At 52.8% G+C, this 26,239-nt stretch overlaps 1 protein-coding gene across 10 annotated transcripts in view; it reads left to right on the top strand.

Annotated features, from left to right (window-relative positions):
* MYT1L (myelin transcription factor 1 like) overlaps positions 1-26,239 on the top strand; it is a 526,890-nt gene that overhangs the window by 486,086 nt on the left and 14,565 nt on the right. For all 10 annotated transcript variants that reach the window (XM_025354739.1, XM_025354742.1, XM_025354744.1 and 7 more), the window contains one exon: positions 21,407-21,498. In XM_025354739.1, the coding sequence (XP_025210524.1) occupies positions 21,407-21,498 (92 nt within the window). The remainder of the gene's footprint in view (positions 1-21,406; positions 21,499-26,239) is intronic.

Raw genomic sequence — 26,239 nt, 5'->3', positions numbered from 1 at the left:
GCTGTGGGGAAGACAGCAGCGTGGGAGCCTTACTCCAGCCCCGGTGACATGCGGGTGCATGCGGGAGGTGCAGAGGGAGCAGCTCTAGGTCACCAGCTGCCAAGGGGCCATGGAATATGAAGGATTCTGTGAGGGAGACCGCGGCCGGCCGGCAGGGAGGACAGAGCGAGGAGGCACACTCCGCAGTTCCCCTAGGCCCAGTGAAGAGGCTCCTGAGGGAGGGACTCCTGCCATGCTCCACAGTTCCCCCAGGTCTGGCCCTACTCCTGGCTCTGGGAGCATCTCCTCCTAGCCATCCTGAGCTGCCTCATCCCCATGGTGTTTCACACCTGTGAGCAATTCGGGGTGCCGAGAACACCCTTTCCTTCATCTCCCTGTGAGCCATTTGGGGTGCTGAGAACACCCTTTACCCCATCTCCCGGTGAGCCCTTCAGGCTGCCAAGGGCACCCTTTCCTCTATTTCGCCTTCTGTCTTGTGATGGCTCCTCATCTTCCAAACAATGTCAGTGGAGGCTGTTCAGGGCTTATGGGCCGACAGAGCTCTAAGCACCTCCGCATACCAGCCTTCTTAATCCTCACAGCAGCCTGAAGAAATGGGCTCTGTAATTATCTGTGTTTTAAAGATCAGGACATTGAGGCAAAGAGAACTTCCCCTGGGGTCCTGTGAGTGACTGAGCCAGGGCTCAGGTCCAGGCTGCCTGACCCCCATAAGCGACTGCTTTGCACTGTCTCATCTCTCCCTGACTCTGATCCCTGTGATGATCTTGGTGAAACTGCCCCAGCCTCCTCTCTGCAGACACTGTCCCTTGCGTTTCTGCCTGATACTGAGTAGCTGCAACATCCGCCACGCTCCACTGCAATGTCTATGTGTGGGGACCTTTGTTCCTTCCTGCACATCCGTGGCACCTCATTCTGCGCTGCACACAACAGCTCCTAAGAAAAGCTTTCATGCACCATTGACTCAATACATTTTATGAGAGGAGATTTAAGTCTGTGTTTAAACAGGAAGCAGCCGTGTGTTCACTGGGTGCGGATGTGAGGAACCGAGGGCCTGCCAGGAGACAGGTGCAGTTCACAGGTGTATGGGAAGGTGGGAAGGTGAGAGATTCTAGTCGAGCAAAAGGAGTCAGGAGGTAAAGATGGGGGAGAGGGAACCAGGGAGTGCGCTCTGCCGAGGCCTGAGCACCCCCAGAGGTGAGGGGCCCAACGCCATCTTCATGGGAGACCCTCACCAAGCGCTGGGCAGCCCGTAGATGCAGGGAGGATGGGGTGGAAGAGGGAGGGAAGTGGAGGGGAGACCTCTGCAGCTGTTGAGCCTTCTCTCTCGTGTGCGGTGCCCTGAGCATCCTTCTTTGCCACCACTTCAGTTCTCACTCCAGTTAAATTTAGGAAGATTCTCCAAACTTAAAGTTCTAACTTTGAAAAACAAATATTTTTAGAAGTAGCTCATATCTTAAGAGTCTTGACCAACATACATTTTTTAAACCTTTTCTGTCTGGAATATGTGAAGTGTTCTATTTATTTTTGGGTTCCTCTCTAGTCCATTATAATTGAGAACATAACCTTTTATAGAATGTTTGTCTTGCTTGATATATCTCAAGGGAATTGTTGCAAAAATAAGTCACCATATTGAGTACTTACTATGTGAGCTATTTTTTAAATCAATCATCTCATTTAATGGAAGATTAGCGAGGATAGGCTGACGGCCATGACAAACACGCTTCAAACTACTTAAGCAGAGCTGAGGTCTACACACAAGGCAACAGGGAGAAGGGCTCTGGCACCTTCAACACACTTTCCAAGGGCTGTTTTTAGTCCATAACCAGAGAGAGGAAAAGAACATGGAGGACCCTAAGAGGGAGGTGTTTAGGGTCTGGATCTGGAGGAACACACCTTACCTCTTTCTCATTCCATCTGTAAAACCCACCCCACAGTGTCACCTAACGCTGTGAAGCTGGGAATTCCATAAGTAAATCCTGCCCCAAGATGTCATCTGACATTAGGGAAGCTGGGAATTCCATAAGTAAAACAGGCCCCCCAGTGTCACCTGGTACCGGGAAGCTGGGAGCCCAAACAGGGACACCTTCATGCTCTCTTGCCTCTCTGTGGTGCTGAGTAGCCATAGTTTTTACAGAAACACAGGTTGACATTCAACCAATGTGCCCTGAGATCTGTGTGGTCCTATTTTAGAGATGAGGGAACTGACTGGGAGGCAAGCCGCGCTCCTGGATGCATGGCCGGTAGGGAGAGACGTGGGGCTCCTCCGGGGCTGCTGGGCCTCGTTTGTGGACACACCCGTGTGATCCAGGACAAGACTCTCAGGGCGCAGGGCGTCCACAGCGAGCACGCAGCTCGTCTACTAGGATTCTGGTTTTGATCTCAAGACAGATCACTCGCTGGTGTCTGGAGGTGTGGGGGAAGTACAGTGAGGGGACCCTCCCCGGCTGTCCTCTCTGGGGGGTGCCCTGCCCCTGGATCCCCAGGAGGGTGGTTCCTCGTCTGCCAGTTGTGTGGAGGGGAGGGGTGCTTGCTCTCCCTGTCGTGGACGAGGACCGGCCACCCTGTCCAGAGACCAGATACATGGACAGGGCACACTCAGGAGGTTCTGGTTACTCTGTGCTCAAGTCTCTGATGTTGACTCCAAATTCCACATCATCAGGGAATAAAGATTTGGTGTGTCAGCAATGCTGATCCCTGCTGTAGACAGAGCGCTGGGACTGTGTCACCTCCAAATGCTCCTCCAGGACTCTCCTGGCACTCCCTGGATGCTCCCCTTTTCCCAACCAGGGAGGTCCCCTCAACTCTCTGAGACCCCCCTCTAGGCAGAGTGGTGGGAATGAGGACCACAGTGCCAGGGGCTCCTCCAGGCCCGGTGGGAGCTTTCTGTTTGACCGCGGCATGTTTCAATGATGCACCTTGTTTTGTAACACAGGAGGAAGGTTCTCCTGAGCGCTGGGTCCCTCTGTGATCGGCAGGACGTGGAAGGGAGGGTGGCCCCAGCCCAGGAGTAAATGCAGCACAAGGGAGGGAAACAGAGCATTTCCATCCAGGGCTGAACCCTGCTGTGCCCCAGCTCCTGCGAAGCCCCATGTCCCCATTCCGGGCAGGCAGCCCCTTACTATCAACCCTTCAGTCATCTGGCCAGGTCACCACCTCAGGGAAAAGAGAGGAAATGTCGCTGCGCTGTGTCCAGGCCGTGATCTCTAGTCCTGGAGGCCAGGCAGGTTGACCCATCCAGAGCCCTGCAGGATGGGGAGAGGCCTGGGGCGCCAGCAGGGGTGGGGATTGCTAAAGTGAGATCCTCATCACGATGCGCCTCCTCCTGCATCTGCTCTGGGAAGAAAGCAGGACTCAGTGAGCACCACCCCACCCCACCGCCTGCTCTCATGAGGAACCTCACTTCTGAGAACTACATTCCCGACCCCCACCCCATGCTCCCCCTGCCCCCACGCATGCTCCCCCTGCCCCCACGCATGCTCCCCCTGCCCCCACGCCACTCCTGTGGAAAACTGGCCTTACTGAATCACTTTACAAGGAAGCCTTCAGGGACTTGACCTCTCTGACCTTTGGAGTCAGCTCCCTGCTCTGCCTCAGGCCCAGATGCCCTCCAAGGGGAGACCTTGCATCAGGGGCCCTCCACTTTCCCCGACACCTACCCTGCATTGACCCGGTGCCCGGTGCTGCCTCCCAAAAACCCCTCAGACCCTTTGCTTCTTTTACTTTAATCTCCATCTTTTAGTGTTTGACGGGAAGCAATTGGAAGGGGAAGAGTCACATTCAACATCTGTCTCTAACTGTGAATCCCAAAGAGCCCTGTGAATAGCAGGAGTGAGAGGTGACATCTGGTCCTCCTCTGCCTGAAACAAGCCAGTGTTGTGGCCCAGCGCTGACCAGGGTGGAGCGTGACCCTGCTTTGTTTTTGCAGGAAGATTTCCTCCTGAGGCACTCCCACATTCGCCCGTCCCCCAGTCCTCCCCAGGGCCTGAGAAGCATTCAGCAGATGCTGAATGAAAGCATTGAGCTTCAGCAGGGCCCTCCGCACTAGCCCAGGAAGCCGAACTGTGTTCCATGCCCGAGCACCGTGCTGGTCTTCTAATTTCTTCTCCAAAGTGGCACAAACAAAGCAGCTTATACCCAGGCCCTGTCATTAGCTCAATTTTCCCACAGTGGAAGCCCAGGCTGGCCTAAGGGGGTCCTCTGCAGGTGGCATCCCCCTAGAGCTCATGGTCCAACTCACAGCTCATTCGGGTTCCTGGCAGAAATCAGCTCCTGAGCTTGCAGCTGTCAGGCCTGACTGTCCTGCTGGACGTTGGGCAGAGTCGTCCTCCGTGGATGAGGTCCCCAGGTCCTGGCCACACAGCTGGTGGCCTCACCACTTGGCAGCCGGGCTGGGGTCTCATAGGATGTCCCCCCATCATGGGAGCAATGACTGTACTGTGTTCACAGGGCCACCCACACTCAAGGACAGAGGCCCATGCACGGTAGGTGCACACGGGGAGACCTTGGGGCCACCTTAGGATTCTACCCACTGGAAGGGGGCTATCCAGCTACTGTGCTAGGATCTTCAGAGAAATAAAGATTTCAAAACAGTCTCTATCCCGAGAAACTTAGCCTGTTAAAATTTTATAGGGAAAACCAATATACAAACAAAAAATTGACAAGACAAACAAACAGGATCATTCTTATATCCAATAAAGAGATGGAGAATCTGATATTTTAAAAGCAAGTTCCGGCCGGGCGCGGTGGCTCAAACCTGTAATCCCAGCACTTTGGGAGGCCAAGACGGGCGGATCACAAGGTCAGGAGATCGAGACCATCCTGGCTAACACAGGGAAACCCCGTCTCTACTAAAAAATACAAAACACTAGCGGGGCAAGGTAGCGGGTGCCTGTAGTCCCAGCTACTCAGGAGGCTGAGGCAGGAGAATGGCGTAAACCCGGGAGGCGGAGCTTGCAGTGAGCTGAGATCCGGCCACTGCACTCCAGCCTGGGCGACAGAGCGAGACTCCGTCTCAAAAAAAATTTTTTTTTAAATAATAAATAAATAAATAAAAGCAAGTTCCCATATGTGAATTAATCTCAATTAAACAAACAAAAAACTTTGACGTCCTCATAATTAGTGTGAAGCTAAGACTGTAATTCCGATCTTTTGATTTCTCCAAATAATTTCTAATAAACATAATATTACTTGATTCTTAAGGGAAGATTAGGTAGGTTTTCAGGAGTATGCCAACTTTTTAATGGAATTATGTTATAACATGTAAATTCTACCAGCGTATCTGTTTCCTGTAACCTAACTAATTGCTGTCTTCTCCTCCACTGTATGGTGAGAGCTTGCTCTCCATAACCTGGTGGCTGTGGTGCCTCCCCCCGATCTTCACCCCAGGTGTACCTCTGGGGCAAGTGGCAGCTCCCGGGGGGCCCCTGTCCCTGCCCAAGCACCAGCCTCATGGGCGGCTCCTCCACCTTCCCAGGTTCCAGCCCTGAGAGCTCCTATGTCTGTCACCATCAGGAAGGCAGGGGAGTGGTGTGTCTGAGGTCTCTTTCCGCAGCTCCATGCTGCTCTCAGGGGAGGGGGAGAACGTCTGGCTCTCAGGCCACTCTCTGAGGACCCCCAGGCATCTAAACCCCTTTGCTCCTCTCCTCTCCCTTGTCCGTCTCCTCCCTGGAGATTCCTTAGCCACTCCCTGATGGGGATGCATCCTTCCAAATCTATGGCCGCTGCAAGGAGTTCCTTCTGTCTCTGGGATTTGGCATCCACAAAGCGAAGCCTTTGAAACACAAATGCCTTTTCTGTGATTTTTGCCTCTAACAACTGTTCCTTGAAGTACCAAATGCTAGCCAAAATGGTGGTAAAATGCATAAGAAGAACAAATTATGCATCGGCCGGGACACTGTGGAGTCCTCCCTCTCTCTCTCCTCTGGACGACTCAATATGCATTGACTGGGATACTGCGGAGTCCTCCCCTACTCTCTCCTCTCGACAGCTCGCTGCACGGATCCATCCCCTGAGTGCTGGGCAGTGCTCCCCAGAGGAACTGCAGAGGGTAGTGTTCCGGCACCACCCTTGCATGACCTGGCCGGGGTGTCACAGGCTGGCCTCCGAGGGCTCGCAGGGCCCAAAGCGCAAACTTCAGGATGAGAGAGCAGCTCAGATGCAGAGGCCCATGCCCCTCTCCTCCCTGCGCTCAGCCTTCTCTGGGATCCGAGCTCTCCATCCAGGCTGGCGTTGATGTCCGACACATTCTGGCCCCTATCCTGCCAGCCTTCGCAGCACTCTGGGTTGGAAGGAACATTCCAGGAAGGCAGTATTTCCCAGAGGACGGAGCGCCGCCCTGCTCTGCTGGGCCCAAAATTACCTAACCCTGGAGAGACATGGAGAAAATAACAAACTGAATCTACTTCACAGATTGTTGGAAGAACTAGTTGGGGTCATGTATATAAAATGCTCAGTGCAGGGTTCTAAGCATAGGAGTATGTCTAGTAATTCTAGTCTGCTTTATTAGCTGTTGTTTAAATTTGTTCTATAGCAAGAATTGCTCTCTATTTAGAATCCAAACTAAAAACATTCCCCAACCCCCATGGAGAGGGCTTGGCACTTTCCCTGAAAAGCCACTGAGCCTCCCACATCACCTCTGTCCAGTGGCCCCGCTGCGGGGAGGCGTGGACTCATCCTGTGGGTTGTGCCAGGGACAGCGAGGCCCAGGCCAACACTGTGCTACGTGATGGTCACTGGACACCTGAGGCTACTCAGCTCTTGAAGTTTGGCCCCTGTGACAGAGAACTGACTTTTTAAAATTGTTTGATTTCAGTAAATATAAATGTAAATTTGACCACAGGAGATGAGGGCCACCACCACTGGCAGTGCAGGACTGAACACACTGCCAACCACGGGTCTTCCTACAGGCACCCGGCCTCATCGCTGCTCCTCCCAGGAGCCTGACCCGAGTCCCACCTGCAGGGCTGAACATGCGGCCAGCCATGGGTCTTCCTACAGGCACCCAGCCTCGTCACTCCTCCTGCCAGGAGCCGGACCCACCTGCAGGGCTGAACGTGCGGCCAGCCATGGGTCTTCCTCCAGGCACCCAGCCTCGTCGCTGCTCCTCCCAGAAGCCTGACCTGAGCACCCCCTGCAGCCTTCGCTTCCCTCCTGGGGGGCTGCTTAGAGGCTGCCCTCCAGCGCCAACCACACCCACTCCAGCCGCTGCCTGCTCCTTCCTCCAGGACCCTGGAGCCGAAGCCCTGAGCCAGATAGGGAGAACCTGAGTGCCCAGAGTGGAGAAAAGGCTACAACTACAGCTGCCACAGCTACAGCTCTGACAACGACTGCTGCAACCACAACCACAGCCACAACAACTACACAGCTGAAGCTCTGACAACTACAGCTACAACAGCTACAGCTATGACAATGATGGCTGCAACCACAACCATAGCCACAACGGTTGCACAGCTGCAGCTCTGACAACTACAGCTACAATGGCTACAGCTATGACAACGACAGCTGCAACCACAACCATAGCCACAACAGCTACACAGCTGCAGCTCTGACAACTACAGCTACGACAACGACAGCTGCAACTACAACCACGGCTGCAACTACAACCACAGCAACAACAGCTGCACAGCTGCAGCTCTGACAACTACAGCTACAACAGCTACAGCTATGACAATGACGGCTGCAACCACAACCACAGCAACAAGCTACACAAACAGCCCTCACCACCACAACCACCACGACTGTAACAGCCAGCACCACCAGCTGGGCACCCCTGCTGGGTCTGTCCGGGGAGGCCACAGGGCTGTGCAGCAGAACAGGTGTCTCCACATTGATGATCTTTTCCTCCCACGTGTCGAGGCCATTTGAGGAGCTTAGGGCAAAAGCTCACATTTGCAGAAGAGTTATGGTTCACATGTTAAAAAGAAAATGAGGTGCAATAAGGTCCCTTTCACAGGTGTGGGGGCCAGGTCATCAACATACCCCTTCGGGAGACACAGCCAAACCACAGCAGTGATAATGTTAACAACTGAGCCTCCTGAGAGGCAAGCAAAAGGAGAAACAAAACCAAAGATTTCCCTTCTTCTGCTGAGATTAGACTCAGTCCTCAGCAGCAGGCAGCCCGAAAGGGGCCTTCACAGCAGAGGAGGGTTTCACCATGGACACAGCAGCCGCAGTGAGGCAGTGGCTCCTGACTGCCAGGGGCCCAGATGCCTGGGTCCTGCACCTCAGCCCCTGACACCTGGAGACCACCTCAGGGTGAGTTTGCTGCCACAACAGCCATCCTGTCCCTGGAGGAAGGAAGGGGCCCCTCTCAAAGGACACTCAGGCTGCAGGCCACACTTCTGCCTCTATCCTCAGACCCATGTGGTCCCAGGGCCAGCCCTTGCCATCGTGTGGCAGCCAGGTGCCTGCTGAGCACGCAGGAGCATCCCTAGGGAAGAGAGACTGGCAGGGGACACACCCTGTGCTCTCCGGGAAACAGACCCAACCCACACAAAGATGGCAGACACTTTGTAGAAAGGTGCATGTGTGTTCCTCAATACTGGGTTTATTAGGCATCTCTGTTGGGACTCCTGGCCAAGCTCTACAGACTGAAATCAGTTATCTCCACTAAATCTTAAAACACCACTAAACCGACCTACTATCCTCTTACAAACCCACAAATATAACGCAACTAAATAACTAAATAAGGAAGAGAAGTGCAGAGCATCCCATCCACAAAGCACTGGGAGCTGTCCAGCCCAAGCACACAGGGCTCAGGCCTCAGCTCCCTGCAGAGGAGCTGGTAGGGGAGGGAGAGGGTGGGGGTGGAGAGAAAGAGGGAAGAAAGAACCCAGAAAAAGAGGAGTGAGGAGCGTGCAGAACCTCTGTAGAAAAGAGGCTGGGACCTTGAGGGTGGGGATTCAGAGTCGGTCGGAAAACAGAGGACCAGTTGAGCTCTCTAAGAGGGGTTCGACTCCTGGCTGCCCTGCCACAGGCCTCCTCCTCCCCGGAAGGAGAAGCTAGAACAGAAGCTCTGGAGCTGGTGGTAAGAAGAGCTGGAAACAGGATGAGCCGTTGTACTGAAGATGGGAACATCAAGTGACATGGAGAGGCCCCAAGGCCTTGGTCCTGTGTGACTCCGGGAATCCAGTGGCTCCTCCTGCTCCTCTGCCTTCTCCACTCCCCGCCACTCCAGACAGAGCAGGGGCCTCTTCTCTAGAACCAACAGATCCAAGATAAAGGGCCTCCAGGCACCAGTGTCTGGGAAGTATGAGTGAACAGCCAAGGACTCTGGCCACTGAAGGCAAGCAGTGAACAACATGCCAGAAACCAGGTAAATAAACCAGCCTCACCAGGGGGCAAAAAAAGCTCAGGAAGCAGAAACATTTCTGGAAAGAGGAGCAGTCTTTTTAAAAACCTATAATTTGTCATCAGACAGAAAAGAACAGAAAGAACATTAAAATATATTGTATTCATAACCCAAGAAACATTCAGAGAACACGAATACCTATTTTAAAAAACAAATAAAAAGTTTACTTAGAAAGTTAAAATGTAAAATTGAGGTAATGTCCCATAAATTATAAAGAGATGAGAAAAGAAGATAAAAGATTTTGTTTAAAAAAATAGAGAAAGAATTCACGAGAGTTAATAATCAACTAATAGGAGTTTCTGAAGAAGTAGAGAGAATAGAGCAAATGGAAGAAAGAAAATTCCCAAAGAAAGAAAACAAAGAAAATCCCCATAACAGAGCTCTTGAGTTTTCCGATATGAAGGCCTCGTTGAGTAGCTACGCAATCATGAAATGGTTCTGTGTCATCCAGGGCTCTACCCAAGAAGCAGGACCAATAGGATTTATATACGGATGGGTTCATCACAAGGAACTGTCCAACACCATATGGGGCTGGCTCAGCAAGTCCAAAATCTGTAGGGCAGACAGGCAGCCTAGAAACTCTTGGTCAGGACAGGTTCCCTTCCACAGGGAGGATTTCTTCTTCTTCAGGGAAACCTTAGTTATGTTCTTAAGGTCTTTTTACTGCTTGAGTCAGGCCCACTGAGAGTATTGAGAATAATCTCCTTACTTAAAGTCAACGAGGCCAAGTGTGGTGGCTCACACCTGCAATCCCAGTATTTGGGGAGGAGAAGGCAGGAGGATCACTTGAGCCCAAGAGTTTAAGAGCAACCTGGGCAACATGGCAAGACACCATCTCCACAAAAAATTTCAAAATTAACCAGGCATGGTGATGCATCCCTGTGGTCATAGCTATTCGGGAGGCTGAGGAGTGAGAACTGCTTGAGCCCAAGAATTGGAGGCTGCAGTGAGTATGATCATCCCTCTGAACTCCAGCCTAGGTAACAGCAAGACCCTGTCTCAAAAAAAATAAAAATAAAAATAAGCCAACTGATGGTAGATGTTAGTCACTCTACAAAATACCTTCGCAGCAACACTTAGGTGAGTATTTGATTAAACAACCAGGTGCTGTATCCTCTCCAAGTTGACATATAAAACTATCATAGCCAACCACATGGAAGTTCATCATCATGAAATTTTGAGAACCTGGAATGGGGATGCAGAGAGCAAGAGAGACAAACAGAGACAAAGTGAGAGACAAAAGAAAAGGAAGCTAATAAAAGATGTACTGAACAGCAATGTTGGAAACAATAATCAAATAGAACAATGCCTTCAAAACTCTTAGGAAAATGTTTGCACACTCAGTATTCTGTACTCAACCAAATTATCAATTTGGAATGCAAAAGCAGCAAGCCGCATCCAGTGGGTGACCAAGCCCCAGCCCTTCTTACTCCTCTTGAGTGGGTGCTCTCTTCTGTACCCTTGCCATTGCTGCCTCAAGCTGTACTCCCTCATTCCTCCCCCAGTCCCCTCTGCCAGCTTCCTCACTGGCCCCCCACTGCCTTCTGCTCTCCGCAAGCATCCTCCATGCTACTGCCAGTGAGCTCTCCACCAAGCAAACTCTACTGTGTGGTTGCCAGGATTACATGCTTCCAATCCTTTGTCATTGCCTAGAAGCTAAATCCATTCTCCTCCGTAAGGCACTTGAGATCTTCCCTAATAAGCTCTTACCCATTCCTCCAGCTCCCTCTGTCTCTCTGCCCCTTGGTTGCACCCAGACCTAAATTCAAAGCTGGAGACATGCTGCTCAAGCTTCTTCGGCCCTTCCACTGTTCCTCGTCCTCTTCAAACAAATGTCTATCTTTAAACACCCATGCAGACTCCACCTCCCTCTGTAATGGTGCAGAGCATCATATCGTCGGACCATGCGCCTCCCTCTATGGCATGTGTATTCACAGGGACCTCTGCCCGTACTGCACTGGCAGGGCCCGGGTGTAGCATCTGTCACTCACGGGTGCATAGAGAGAGGCCGCAGGAGGAAGAGTGGAGAGTGAGGCCGGTGCTGGATGACCTGGGTGTAAACTCAGCCCTGCCTTTTCTGACTGTATGGTCTGAGGCAAGTTAGCTATTCTGCTCAGTTCTCTCCTCTGTAAAATGGGATGGTCATAGGTTGTTTGAGTGGTGGATCAAGTGTGAAGAGCCTACCGGCACATGATAAGTAAAGCATTTACAGCAGCTCACCATTGCTGTTAGCACTGTCATGACCCTCCTGCTAGGACTGTACGGAAGTGGCTCTTCAAAACGTCTCTTTTCAGGCCTCCTTCTCCTAACAGTGCTTTGATTGTCACTGCTGAATAGCAGTGGCTCCAGAATCCATCCCTTGGCAGGAGGTAGGTGGACTCCCTGGGCTGCAGGAATGAGCTGTGTGGGTAGCTGCCATCCCCAGGCTTTGACAGGGAGCTTTGTTTCCTGAGGCAGGTGGACGTGCACCCCAGTGGGAGGGACCTGGGCTGGGAGCTGGGGGCCCTCTGGGTGGTCACGCTGCCACCCAGGGCTGCACTTCCTGTACCTGCCTGTGTGGCTGTGGCCGAGTCATCCACCCGGCACAGAGGCCACGGTTCTGGAAACGCTCCCCTCGCTCCGTGGTTTGAGAGCAGCCTGTTTGACACAGAATATTTTTAGGGGAAAAACCTCCACATTCTGGATCTTGGCTTGAGAAGGGACCACCATGCCATTGCTTCCCACTGAGATGGAAGCAGATCTGATACCCAGTCAGAGGCAGGAATGTCACCTGGCTCCAAAAGCACCCTCCTGCCCTTCCTCACACGTGCTGGGGCCAGAGTCCGGGAAGCAAAGCACAGAAAAGCTGCTCCCGGGGGACCCGGGCAAACGCAGGACAGGCTGTGGCTGACGCACCACATCCGTGTTTGCTTACTGAGGAGATGCGCTCGGTCATCGTGAGTCAATCAATGACAAGAATAGGATTAAAATCTACAGTGATAGGGTATGTATGCACCCGGAGTAGATGGCGTCTCCTATAAATTATATACAGTTAGAGTATGATAATAGTAGTGGTGGAATAGTGAATAGTAAAATAAATAAAATGTTGTTAGAGTGAAACTCAGTGTGAAGGAAACTGTTTGCCCATGGCTGGGTGGAGCTGATTTTCAGAGGATACTGAATCACAGACAGCACCTGGCTGGGCTCTTCCCACCCAGAGCTCTTTGTCCCGAGTTCTCCTCATCCCAGCACCTTCCAGGTGCAACAAAGCTGCACACACTCCCACCTCCTCTCAAATTACTTATTTTTCTTCCCAATCCGTGTCTTATTAACCATATCCCCCTTCAAAAGTTTCACTTCTTTAGTTATTTCCAACTGTAATGTTCTCCAGAAAAAGGCCCTTCTAGGCTGATGTCCTGATAAAAATGTCGGGGCCTCCCCTGGAACCTTCATCTGGAATTCCTGGTGCTGACGCCTGGTGCCAGACGTCTGGGGCCTGGGGCAAGCGGGGGGAGCAGCCACTTAACCACTTGCTGCCCGGAACTTCCCGCACTGAAACTTGGTGACTTTCAAAGCTACCCTCAGCAGCACTTGACTTTAATTGGAGAAGCGTTTCTGTAACAGGCTGCCGGGCCTCACGTTCAGAACCAATGTGTGAATGAAATGGTAAGCACCTTCTCACCACCCGAGACCAGCCGTGGGCTGACCTCCCTGGCTGAACCAGGTGTGTGGACTTTCCCCTAAGAGCCCTGGGCCAGCGCCACCCCCAGGCCCCCAGGCCACCGCTAGATGGCACTGTCCCCACACCGGGGCCACCACCCCCAGGGCTGTGCTGGGCCGGCTCACAGCGTTCGCTTCCAAATTGGACCTGAGCTGGCGGTGCAGTCACTGGATTGGAATTGGCGGCACCAACACAGCCGCGTTTGGACAGAATGCATCATTCTTCAGGCCCGTCTTTGTTTCCTAATTTAGTTTCCCAAACTCTTGCTGAAGGCTCCTGCTCCTTAAATAACACCATTATGTGTCATTCCCAGCAGGCAGTTTTATTAACTGAGAGTGAAGAGAAGCAGCATGAGACTGTGGGCACAGCCGGTGCTGAACCTCAGTGTGGGTCCAGGAATGTGGACTCTGCAGTTTCCGGCAGTGTGGCGCCTCCATCCCCCCGTCCATGGGGGGCTTGTCTCCGGCGGCCTCTGCTTCCCGGAGCGGTGGGCCCTCTGGGCGGTTCTCGCCCATGCACCTAACTAGCCACACACCACTTAGTTCTGTTCCTTTATTTTCAAGGTAGGAGAAGCCAGGATGGGGAGATCCCTAATAGATACGACTATTTAAATACACTTAATAAGGAAGTTTTTAATCAAGTCATGAGAAAATGGGCCTTTTTGACATGAGAGTGGACAAGTATCCCAGTGCTCACCTCCCAGCAGGAGCCACCTTCTGACCACACTGGGTGATTTCAGGAGCTGAGGCCCCCATGGGGAGCTGAGGACAAGGCGGCCATGTGAAGCCCCTCTGGAGCACGGCATCTGCGGGGTCCCGGGTGCTGCCAACAACAGGGGTCCACCCTGGGATGGAACCAACTGGCAGGACCCCAGCATCCTCTGGTCTACCTCTCACCCTACAACGCAGGCCCCAGCCCCCCAGCCAGAGAGTGAGGCCCCATACGCTGGGGCATGGGAACGGGACAGGTCCACCCCCAGGGTGGCCCATAGCTGTCACTCCTCACTCCACGCTCACTCAGTGACCTTGAAGGAAGCACCTGCAGTGAGAGAATGTGGGTGACGGGGTTTCCCTGATCAAGTCAAAGCAGCCAACCGTGCACCATGTCCATCCTCATTTTATGCACCTTCGTCTTGGCGTAGCCTCAGCAGCTGCTTTTGGCTGCGGCTTTTAAGCTGTGAAAGTATTTGCTGGGAATGTCCTTGGCTCCTCATGCAACACCTCCCCCCTGTTAGGCTGGTTTTTCTGCTGGATCTAAAACAGGAGGGAGGAAGCATCATGAGTGGCACTGGGGCTTGAGCGCTCCTTCTCTCCTCTGGGGGTGCCCACCAGGGCCCAGAGCTTCTGGGAACCCGGCAGGGAGCTCTGCTCCTGAGCCAGGAATTGCCAGACACCACAGAATTGCTGTCCGCGGGGCCTGTCCGCTTTTCCCAAGTGCTTTGCTTCATTTGCTAATCCATACAGCGTAGCTCAGAACGATCGCTTGCCTTGGGTCCCCAAACACTACCTGAGCTGGAAGGTACTTGTGTGATGTGTTAGTAATGGATCATACAAAATTTTTAACATGGGACTTTAAGCCATGAACATTTCTGTTTTATTTCTTAACAACAACAACAACAAGGCTGAATGTGGTGGTTCATACCTGTAATCCTAGCACTTTGGGAGGCTGAGGCAGGAGGGTCGCTTGAGATCAGGAGTTCAAGACCAGCCTGGGCAACATAGTGACACCTAGTTTCTATTAAAATATTTTTAAAAGAAAAAAAAGAGATAACTGTGCCATGGGGCGTTCTGTTGGCAATGAAGCGTTCTGATGCACAGGGAGCCACGCACAGTTTCTCGGGTGGTGCTGTATGCCTGGCACCTGTATGCCTGGCACCTGTATACCTGGCACCTGTATGCCTGGAGCCACTCCCCGATCTAAGGGTTTGAATGCAGGAAAAGCCACCTATGGTTAAGAAGAGACAAAAACAAATTCTAAACTAGAAAAGATAAAATACAGGACAAAGGAGAGATGGGCCAGGCAGCCCTGGGACGCTGGCCTGGCCGACTGTCTGGTGCCTGGAGGCCGGGAGTTCCAGGCAGGGCGTGGGGAAGGGGTGGCTGTCAGGGTTCCATGGAGGTGCACCCAGGGGGATGCACCCCCACACTCTCCCTCCTCCGAATCAGAGCCGGAAAGCAGCTCGGCCTCTCGGCCCTTCCTGCTTCCTGACCACAGGGAGGCAGGACACTGTCCTTCCTATTTTATTCACACAACAGACATTCCTCCAGGGCCCATGGTGTCCCTGGCACGAACCGCGATTCTGAGTGGAGGGGATGGAAAGGACGCAGGGGTGGCCCTGCTGGGGTGGAGCTGACAGTGTCATGAGACAAGAGCCACTGAAGAAGCAAATGCACCCCGTCATGACGAGTGGGAGCAGGGAGGGACCCCAGCGACAGAGAGGACGGGGAAGGGGCCTGTTGGTGCTGCCGAGCGAAGGCGGCAGAGACATCCGCACCAACACCGCCAGGCTCTGGGAGCTGGGTCACCAAGCCCAGCCGCAGAGGGGCCTCGCCTCGGGCTGTCAACCGTGTCCGCCAGAGAGCCAGGCCTACAGCGGCCGGAGCTCACTGAGCTGGTTCCACGGGACGGAACCTCACCTGTTCTCCCAGGCCTGGTCATCCTGACATCTGCCTTTCGTGGTTCTCACTTAATATCCTTTCTCTATATTCAACCTTCAAAATAGCCCTATGAGGTAGGGAATTTTGTTTGCTTTCAAATTCCCATTTTACACATAAAACACCTGGGCTTAGAGAGGTCGCTAGAATGAGTCAGCAGCGGAAGCAGGACTTAGCCGAGAAAGTGTGACTTCCGAACCCGTCCTTCGCTTCTCCCTGGAGCTCCTAGGTTGTGGGTGACAAGAATCCCCCAGAAGCAAGGCTGGAGCAGAGCCAGGGAAACGAGGTCCCACTCTCGGCCCCACCACTGCGGAGCTGCTGGTTCGTGGGTGAATGCTCTCCGCCAGGCCTGCACTGACGATTCTGCAAGCATTTGGTCCACTGTGGGACAAAGAAAGTGAGATCTGCGCTGAAGGACTTACCTGAGCAGATCTTTAAAGATTCTGCAGCAAGACCCACAAAAGAGAAAGCGGCTGGGGAGCTCCACACCCCCAGGGAGGTGGAGACCGGGGCAGTGTCTGCAGAAGCCGAATCCGAAAGGAAAAATCACTGACATGTCAGTCTGTTCCCATTTTCTACGCTGTGCATTTTTACTAAACGCGGCCCATCTGCAAAGGCCCCTGGACACCGGGATACACACGGCCATGTGCTGGGCATTGCGGGGACCCGCCCTTAGACCAGCAGAAAAGGAAAAGTAACCAAGGATGTGAACCGCCCGTGTCCACGGCCCGGGAGGCTGCGCCCAGGGCGCGGGGGTTCGAGGACGGCGACGCTGTGGTGGGCCCGAGCCCGGGCCGGGAGGGCCTCCTGCTGCAGGCCGGGCCCCGCTTTGTGGACAAAACAGTAACGAGTTGGGAGGCCAGTTGGACGGGGACAGGGCGGGACAGCAAACCCACGTGGGAGGCCAGGGGCGTGCACCGAGGCAGGGGAGCTCGCTGGCCTGGGGAATTTGTGCGTGGACAGTGGGAGGCAGCACGTGGGAGACGAGCCCGTCGCCAAGGCCCTCTAGGACAGCGGCCCCCAACCTTTTGGCACAAGGGAGCGGCTTCATGGAAGGTAATTTTTCCACAGAAAAAGGGTGGGATGGTTTTCGGATGAAACCGTTCCACCTGGGATCACCAGGATTCGCTTCTCCCGAGGAGCCCGCAGCCTAGACCCCTGGCAGGCGCAGTTCTCAATAGCGTTTGCGTTCTGGTGAGAATCGAATCCCGCCGCTGACCTGACGGGAGGCAGAGCTCGGGCACTGCTCACCTGCGGCTGTGCGGCCAGGTTCTAACAGGCCGCGGCCCAGGGTTTGGGGACCCCTGCCCTAGGAGATGTTCCAGCATTGGCGGCTGCTCTCAGAGAAGCTGCTGGAAGCTCTCCTGGGGGCGGGGACAATCACAGCTGACCCCCTGGGGCCGTTTCTCAGCTCCCGGATGGAACGGTTGGGACCTAGGCTGAGGCCCAGGGACCCCGCAGAGGGAGAAGCACAGACCTGGACTGAAGTGATGAAGAGAAGGGAGGGGTTTCAGGGCAAACAGCAGAGGCTGCTGGCTGAGAGGATGGCAGCGGGGAGGATGCAGGCCTCTGTGGCCCTCCCTCTCTCCCGACCTGCAGCTCCTGGCCCCTAAATGCCATTCACAGACACAGGGCAAGTCGAAAGAGCTGGGGAGGTTCAGAGGACGGAAGATGGGAGCTGCTCCCTGCATTTCTGAGGGTCACACTGAGCGGGGCTAGGCCACAGGCACCGTGGACCGACCAGGCGTCATCCTCGTCCTACAGTCACAGTCTCAGGACCTCTGCAGGAGGCCCTCCCCCAGCCTTCCTCTCATCTTAGCCCAGGGCGGCAGTCGCACTCAAGAGTCATCTTTTTTTCTTTTTTTTTTTTTTTTTTCTGAGACAGAGCCTTGCTCTGTCGCCCAGGCTGGAGTGCAGTGGTGCAATCTCGGCTCACTGCAACCTCTACCTCCCGGGTTCAAGAGATTCTCCTGCCTCAGACTCCCGAGTAGCTGGGATTACAGGCGCCCGCCACCATGCCCAGCTAATTTTTGTATTTTTAGTAGAGACAGGGTTTCACCATGTTCGTCAGGCTGGTCTCAAACTCCTGACCTCGTGATCCCCCGACCTCGGCCTCCCAAAGTGCTGGGATTACAAGCATGAGCCACTGCGCCCGGCCAAGAGTCTTCTTTCAACTTGGAAGTCCTGCAAAATCCTGCCACAGGCCTCTTCCGGGACTCCGCCTACACCTTCCAGGGCCTGGGTGCACTCACACTCACCCTGGGCCTCCACTCACTGAGCCATCACAAAATGCATTCAGACATTTTATGCTTTCAGAAATCGTCACTAGGCACCTGCTCTGTCTCCAGCACTCTCCCATCTTGGGGATTTTAACAAAAATTGCATTTTAATCCTTGCCCTCAAGAATACACATTCTTTTCATTAAACTTCACAAACACAGTCAATTCAATTTTTTATTCTCATTTCACAAGTGAGCAAACAGGAATGCATGAGTCTTTCCTAGCCAGCTCCACGTCTTATGTGCGCTAGAGCATCAGGGGGTGCGGTGTGAGGTCCGATGGGCCTCCTGGTCTCACGAAGGACTTGCCAGATGTGGTCACCTGACTGCAGAGTCTACCTGGATGGAGGGGGCCAAAGCGCAGGCACACCTGCAGGAAGACGTGTGCGACAGCCGCAGTGTGTCCAGTGGCAGGAAAGGGAAAAGTGGCGTTAAAATCCAAGCATCCTATTTTAGGAGAGCCTTAACAGATCTTTTGAGAACTTCTTATTTTTACAAATGAAAACATCCAGCTCGTCGTCAGAAGCAGATTTACGGATGAGCTAGGGAAGCAGAAGTGTCAGCCCCCACCCCAGCTGGATTTGCAGGGCGTCCTGCTGGGATCTGATAGGGAGGTAGGAGAGGACCCAGGAGGGTGCCCCAGAGTGGGAGCGGCTGCCAGGTTGTTGCCCAGGCCCCATCAGGGAGGCCTGAAAAGGAGCCTGTTCCCTCTGGAACGTGAGGGGTTCGTTCACACCCCACACTAAAGAGAGCTTGAGGAGCACAGGGATTTCCGGTGTAAACAACAGCAGGCAGGGTGAGAGGCTCCATCAGAAGCAGCAGTGCCAACGTCTAGTAACGAATAAATGAACAAAAAAACAGCAAAGGGAACCATGAGCCAGGACCCCCTCAGGGACTATCCAGATTCCTGGGGATGCAGTCAGGGCGAGCAGGAGAAGCCAGGGCGCCCACCGTGCCCACCCCATCACGCCACCCGGCTCCCAGAGGCCTCTCTGCTCCTGGGGCTTCCCGTGGGGCTTGCCCTGGGATGAGAGAGGACGCGGGAGCTGATGATGCTGGAGCTGATGACGCCGGGGTTAAAGTCCCCGCTGCTCCTTCTCCCACTGAACCTAGGAACATCATCAGCAAACACAGCAGTTCACAACCACAGAGTTCTGGGATGAGCAACAATTACTGGTGATTGTCTTAGACGTTCTAGGGCTACAAAAACAAATACCATACCTCGGGCAGCGTAGAAACCAGAAACTTATTCCTCCAAGTTCTGGAGACTGGAAGTCTGAGACCAAGGCGCCAGCAGATTCGGCGTCAGGCCAGGGCTGCACTGTGGTTGGTAGACAGCGCCTTCTCACTCTGTCCTCACACGGGAGAAGGGGTGAAGGAGCTCTCTGTTTCCCTGTTATAGGGGCACGGATGCCATCACGAGGCCTCCTCACTTCCCACATGCCCCTCCCCCTCACACCATCCTGGTGAGGGTCAGGATTTCAGTGCACGCATTTTCAGGGGACACGGTCAGGCAACAGCAATGATTATTTAGAATTTTATGAATATTCTGTTATGAGATGCAAACATCACATCAAAAAAAATAATAACTTAGACCTGTGGTGTTGATGAAGAATACTGAAAATATTTTTATACTGAGATAGGATTTCCCCAAAAACAACCACTAATATCCCCAGTTGAAAACGTATTACGATCAAGTTCTGTTATGAATTTTCCCGTTTTCTTCAAAAAAAATTTTTAAACATGTATTACAAAAACAATATCTAGAAAGCTTAATTATATTAGTGCAGATATTAAAGAGATGTTTCTAATAATTATGTAATCTGCCTGCGCTAGTAAAGAGTGTTTCTAGGTATATCCCTAACACATATCTGCTCTCAGCAGATGGGGGAGCCGAAGGGAGATGGTTTCCCCTGGAGTCGGGCGCGCGCTCCTCTGACTCCCCCAGCCAAACTCCACCTTATTTTGCTGGCCATCACACCGCTTACGGACAGGGTCCGTCTAACACTTGGCCATCACACCGCTTACGGACAGGGTCCATCTAACACTTAATATACAGGTGGAATACAATATTATATATAGAGAGAATAAACATGTATGTCGTATACATATATAAAACATTATAAGCCAGGTGCGGTGGCTCATGCCTGTAATCCTAGCACTTTGGGAGGCCGAGGTGGGTGGATCACCTGAGGTCAGGAATTGAAGACCAGCCTGGCCAATATGGTGAAACCCTGTCTCTACTAAAAATACAAAAATTAGCCAGGCGTGGTGGCACACACCTGTAATCCCAGAGGCCATAATCCTGTAATCAGGAGGGTGAGGCAGGAGAATCACTGGAACCCAGGAGGCGGAGGCTGCAGTGAGCCAACATCGTGCCACTGCACTCCAGCCTGGGTGACAGAGCAAGACTCTGTCTCAAAAAAAAAAAAAAAACACACACACACACATTATATACAGAAGTTTTTCACCTCACCCATAGTTAAGTGCCAGATGGCCCCTGGCCTGTAGCACAGTGAGGACTCCAGTTGACCCGCATGTCCAGGACCCCCTGGGAGGGAGGGAAGGCCCCTCAGAGGCTGAGGAGCTGTGAGGAAGCCGAGGCACGAGACTGCATGGAAGAGGCGCTCTGCACACAGGACATGCTATCTTCAGCAAACACCCAACAGGACAGAAAAGGAGGCAGAGGCGCCTTCCTGCCCCGGAGGCCACCGGCCACGTCTGCCACATGCGCTGTGAAGAGCTGAGATGCATCCTGACGTCGACAAACCAGTGGCTGAGAAAAGTGAAGAGACACCGGGAAGTTTGAAAACAGACTGAATAGCTGGTGATATTAGAAAACTGTCTAAAAACTGTGGGTGAGATAAGGAGATTGCGGTTATGTTTTCACCCATGAGACTGGGGAAGCAGGAGGGGCGCAGGTGACTAGCCTTGAGAGACAGCTGAGTTTGGGGTGAGTTCATTATTCTGCTCTCTCTACTTTTGTACATTTGAAATTAACTTTTAAACCCAACCTTTCTATAAGCTTGATGCTTCCTATAATATAGATTTTTAAGCAACATTATCACTCTATAAAAGTTTTAAAAAGCTCTGAAAGTTATACAATGAAGGGCAAACTTCCTCTGCTCTCAGAGCCCCAGCTCCCAAGATCCCCCCTGAGAGGCAGCTCCAGCCAAGCGCCCATGACCAGCGCTCACCACATGCATGAGTACACGGACACACACATGCACACACACATGCATCCCGTGTGCATAACTGTCATACTGTACGTATTGGTCTTTTTGCTTTTTCTCATTGTCAGACAGCCTTTTGCTGGCAACCAACCTAGTAAAATAATGCTAGTCTACCGCTTGCTTACCACTGCTTCCCTGCGGGGCTGGGACACTAGACAGTTGACTAATGGCCGTCCTGTGTCTTGTCCACAGCCTGTCAGGATGCCCGAGAGCCACGTCAGCGATGAAGAAGGCAAAGCTTTCTGGAGAGCAGATGCTGACCATCAAACAGCGGGCCAGCAACGGTGAGCACCCCCCAGCCCTCGTGGCACACGTGGTCAGGAAGGCCCAGCGGGCACGGCCACGCCAGCTCTGTGTCCTTTAACAGTTACAGCTCACTTTTCTTAGAAAGCAGGGGCAGGGATAATTCTGGCCCTCTCATCTATAAAGCTAAGCATCTTGAGAAAAAAAGCAGCCTTTCTCAAAACCGTCTCCCCCCTTCACCAACTTCACTACTTGCTGGAATCACAAGCCCAAGTCCTGAGGGTCTCTCCAGCACTGGTCGATTTGCTCCCTGGAACCCCAGTGTGCCCACATTTCTGCCTCTGTCCCTCAGGCCCTCATCTGCAGTTTCTCCACCCAGGAGCAGCTTTGGGGCCCCCCAGGCCACAGATAACAAGGATGGCACCCCCTCCCCTGTTGCCCTCACTCTCCGCATGTCTAGTGCCTGATTTTCTTGATTCCACCTGCAAATCTGTTTTGTTCTGAGGGTGTCTCTTGTCACCAACTGACACAGGTGTGTAGAGAGTTCTGCAGAGAAAAATTGGGGGCCTCTGGAGGAGCAGGAGAGAGGAGAGCCACTTAAACCCTTAGAAACATGCACAGTCCACTCTCATGACCTGAGGACTCTATTTGCGAGTTCACCTCCCTGCTAAAATTAATTTGTAGACACAGGCAGTGATCTCAGTGCTTTTGTAGTTACTCCTGTGCATTCACAGAGCAGCTGAAGTGTCTGGTGTTCCTAAGTGCAGGGGGCTATGATGTGCCTCACAGAGAAAACACACATGTTAGCCAGGCTCCCTTCGGACAGGAGTCATGGTTTTGACTGTTGGCTCTGAGTTCAATGTTAAGGAATCCACAGTGTCTATTAAATAAGTTGTCTTTAAATTGGAGCACACATAAAACAGGTGTATTAGTCCATTCTCATACTGCTATGAAGAAATACCCGAGACTGGGTAGTTTATAAAGGAAAGAGGATTAATCGACTCAGAGCTCCACATGGCTGGGGAGGTCTCAGGAAACCTACGATCATGGCGCAAAGGGAAGCAAACATGTCCTTCTTCACAAGGCGGCAGGAGAAAGAAGTTCAGAGAGAAGTGGGAAAAGCCCCTAATAAAACCTCCAGATCTCGTGAGAACTCAGTATCAGGAACGGCATGGAGGTAGCCACCCCCATGATTCAATTACCTCTCACCAGGTCCCTCCCAAGACATGTGGAGGTTATGGGAACTATAATTCAAGATGAGATTTGGGTGGGGACACAGCCAAACAATATTAACAGGGTTTTTTTATTTTTCAACTGACAAAAATGGGACCAGAGGCTGGCAGGAGCTTGGCCCCTTGTTTCCAGAAGCAGTGATCCTGCTCTCAGCCTGTGTGCAGGTAACTTTACAGCGCATGGCCCCTGGGAATAATGAGATCAGCTGTAACCTGTAGCCACTGAGCAGACTGGTCCCCTTCACAGCAGAAGCCCAGCCTCCCCTTCTCAGCTCTCACTTGCAAGATGCACCCCTAATTTTGTATTTCTAAAAGGAGCCTGCAAAGCTCTTCAAGCACCACAAAGCACGGGATGCCCTGGGCTGAAGGCTCCCAGACCTGTGATGCACAGATCCGTCCTGTAAAGCTGACCCTGGGCAGAACCTGGGACCCTCCTGCTGTACGTTTACCAAAGGGCACCTCCTCCCCAAATCCACCAAGTGAGCCACACCTGAGCAGCTCCCAAGCATGCAGGCACGAAGCCCCTGGCCACAGCCATGGGGGTCTCCTCTCATCTGATTGTTATTGGTGGTCCTGAGGACAGCATGAGAGATGCCTGCATGTCCCACGTGTGTGCCTGCAGGATTCCCTGTGCCAGCAGCCAGCACAAACTATTCCTCAACACGTGGCCCATTGTTCACCAGAAAGGTCATCAGCTTCCTGATATTGGTCCTCAGAGTCTGGGGCTCCTGGAGGCATCCTGCCTCCCAGGCTGCTCCTGTCAGTTTCTGCCTTCCAGATACCCCGACCCACCCGCACAACCTCTCCCTGCGGGTGCAGTCCCAAGCAGCCAGTGGAAGGACCCTGCTTTTGAGATACCAGGATAGCCAACGTTCGCTTCCCAGTTAGTACGGAGCAGTGTTCCTTGCCAGAAAGAAAACATTCCCTGAGCTCCATCCACATGCCAGGCGCTTTTCAAAATACTTAGAGGGCATTTCACCCCCGAATAGCCCTGGATTAAAGCGGAAGTCCTTAGACAATTGATCTGAGTCCATGTGCCTTTGTTCCCCATTAACGAAGGATGTGGCGGTTAGGTTAGGTAGTCCAGTTCAAAACAGAAAAGGAAAGAAAATATGGAGAGAACAGATCTGCCGACCCTAGAGGAGGAGCCATTCACACCTGGGCTAGTCCACCTGGGCAGCGGTGGGCAGATCCCTGAGGTGGCCGTCTGTTCGTTGTGGGGTCTAAGTGGGCATTAAGGGCACTAGACATTCCCATTTCTGCCGCACACAAGGAGTTAATTCACAAAAACAGGTGCTGACTTGGAGGGATGAAGATAAGCAGTTGGTCTGTGACTCTAAACTAGAGGAACCAACAACTGGGCTTCATCCCACCAGAAAGCAGCCAGGGCACGGGCACTCCAGGGTCACCGGCCACCTGCTGGGCCCAGCTCCTGCTGCTGGCCAGCCTTCAGCCAGGTCGCTGCGTTTCACCCGAGCTGCTGGACACACAGTTCGTGTCGTGCTAAGTTTCAGGACAGAAACAGTTCCCTTCTGCAGATCCTAACGCACGCACGTCCACGGGTGAAAAAGAGGAGCCGCAGGTCACTGGGAGAACAGGTGGTGGAAGTGGGTCCCATCCAGGTCTTCCTAAGTCCAGGTGGGTGCTGACGCCTGGGGCTGTTGATTCCTGACACTGTTGGCACCAAACCGAGAGAGTTCTTACTGACCCCCAGAGCACAGTTGTGTGCCCAGGCATCATCTCCGTGTCTGTGTAGCTAATCCAGGAAAGGGGATCTTTCCTGCTGCTCTTCAGAGGACAGAGGCACAGCATCCAATTTCTGCTGCCATGGTACCATTCTTCGCGTCCGAAGCTCTGTGTTCCTGTTGCCTTTGCCATAGATGTGGAAAAGACAATCCCTCTCTTTCTGTTTTTGGACTGGATCTCACTCTGTCACCCAGGCTGGAGAGCAGCAGCACGATCTTGGCTTACTGCAGTCTCCGCCTCCCAGGGTCAAGCGATCCTCCCACCTCAGCCTCCTGAGTAGCTGGGACTATAGCTGTGCATCACCACACCCAGCTCATTTTTGTGTTTTTGGTAGAGATGGGGCTTCGCCATGTTGCCCAGGCTGCTCTCAAACTCCTGAGTTCAAGCAATCTACCTGCCTCCGCCTCTCAAAGTGCTAGGATTACAGGCATGAGCCACCGTGCCTGGCCTTAAATATTTTAATAGGGACGAGATCTCACTATGTTGCCCACTAGGTTGCTCTTGACCTCCTGAGCTCAAGCAATCTGCCCACCTCAGCCTCCCAAAGTGCTGGGATTACAGGTGTGAGCCACCACGCCTGGCCTTCTTTTCTTTCATATCCTGAGTGTAAAGCCTTTCCTGAGGTCATTTTCTCACAAGATGCTCAGCAGCTTCCCTGCGTGTGAGGCCCAGATACTGTGCGGGACAGAGAAGCCACCGGGACCCACCGTGAGGCACTGACTCGGCCAGGGAGGCCCCTGGCACCGGATTTTAGTTCTTTCTCTTGAGCATTTGTCTGACAGGGAAGCAGCTGTTCCAGATGACCTTGAGGTTCCCTTCTGGCTCTAAAGTATTTTTCTTTCTTTCTTTTTTAAGTTTAGGGACGAGCCTACTCTCGTGTCTCTCCCCGACAAGGATCACCTCATTTTCTTTATCCGTGGAGTGATCTCATCTCGCATTAGCACTCAGCTCTGCCTGAGCAGCCGGGGTGACCCTGTTAGTGAATCGCCCTTCAGAACCGTTTTGCAGTTCGCCATACGCCTCTTAGCGCCTTGGCACCTTGGCTGAAGTTGTACAATCAGTGGCTTTTTGGGGGGTAGTGGGGGCAGGGGCAGTGTTTAGGAGAGAAGGAAATAAGATAATGCTTTTTCTTTCCTTTTACTATCACAGCAGAAAGCAAGCTAGGGAAAGGAGCTCTAACCTCCATCGAGCCCCGAAAACATGAAGCACTTTGTCAGGAACTTCATCTACTTAGTTCGCTTAATATTCCTGAGAGCTCCAAAGTGTGGGAACTCACATTTCTACTTCAGCTGTAAGGAAAAGGAAATTCCAGGAGGCTTGGAAATTCCACCAAGCCATTAGTGAGAGTGACCAGTGCTGGCCGGGTTCACCATGGGACGCTGGTCTCTCAAGCGCTACCAGGATCCCGAAATAAATCAAAATCTTCCAGGACCATGCTATGCCAATTTGAGTAGGATTTTTTTGCTTGTTTGGTTTGGTGTCCTATGGGTAGATTTTCTGGCTCTGAGATGCTGCTTTTCAGCTGGGGCCCTCCCTGCTCGGGCCAGTTTTTTACAAAAGCAGTTTCTTCCTGAGGGCTTACAGGCCAACTGGTGGAATGTATTATAAAACCCTGTTTGTGGCTGGGCACAGTGGCTCACGCCTGTAATCCCAGCACTTTGGGAGGCTAAGGCAGGCAGATCACCTGAGGTCAGGAGTTCGAGACCAGCCTGGCCAACATGGTGAAACCCCATCTCTACTAAAAATACCAAAAATTAGCCAGGTGTAGTGGCAGGCGCCTGTAATCCCAGCTACTCAGGAGGCT

The sequence above is a fragment of the Theropithecus gelada genome, chromosome 13, assembly GCF_003255815.1.
Source record: "Theropithecus gelada isolate Dixy chromosome 13, Tgel_1.0, whole genome shotgun sequence".
NCBI lineage: Eukaryota > Metazoa > Chordata > Mammalia > Primates > Cercopithecidae > Theropithecus > Theropithecus gelada.
The sequence above is the reverse complement of the archived record's forward strand: the minus strand, read 5'-3'. Positions and strand labels throughout refer to the sequence as shown.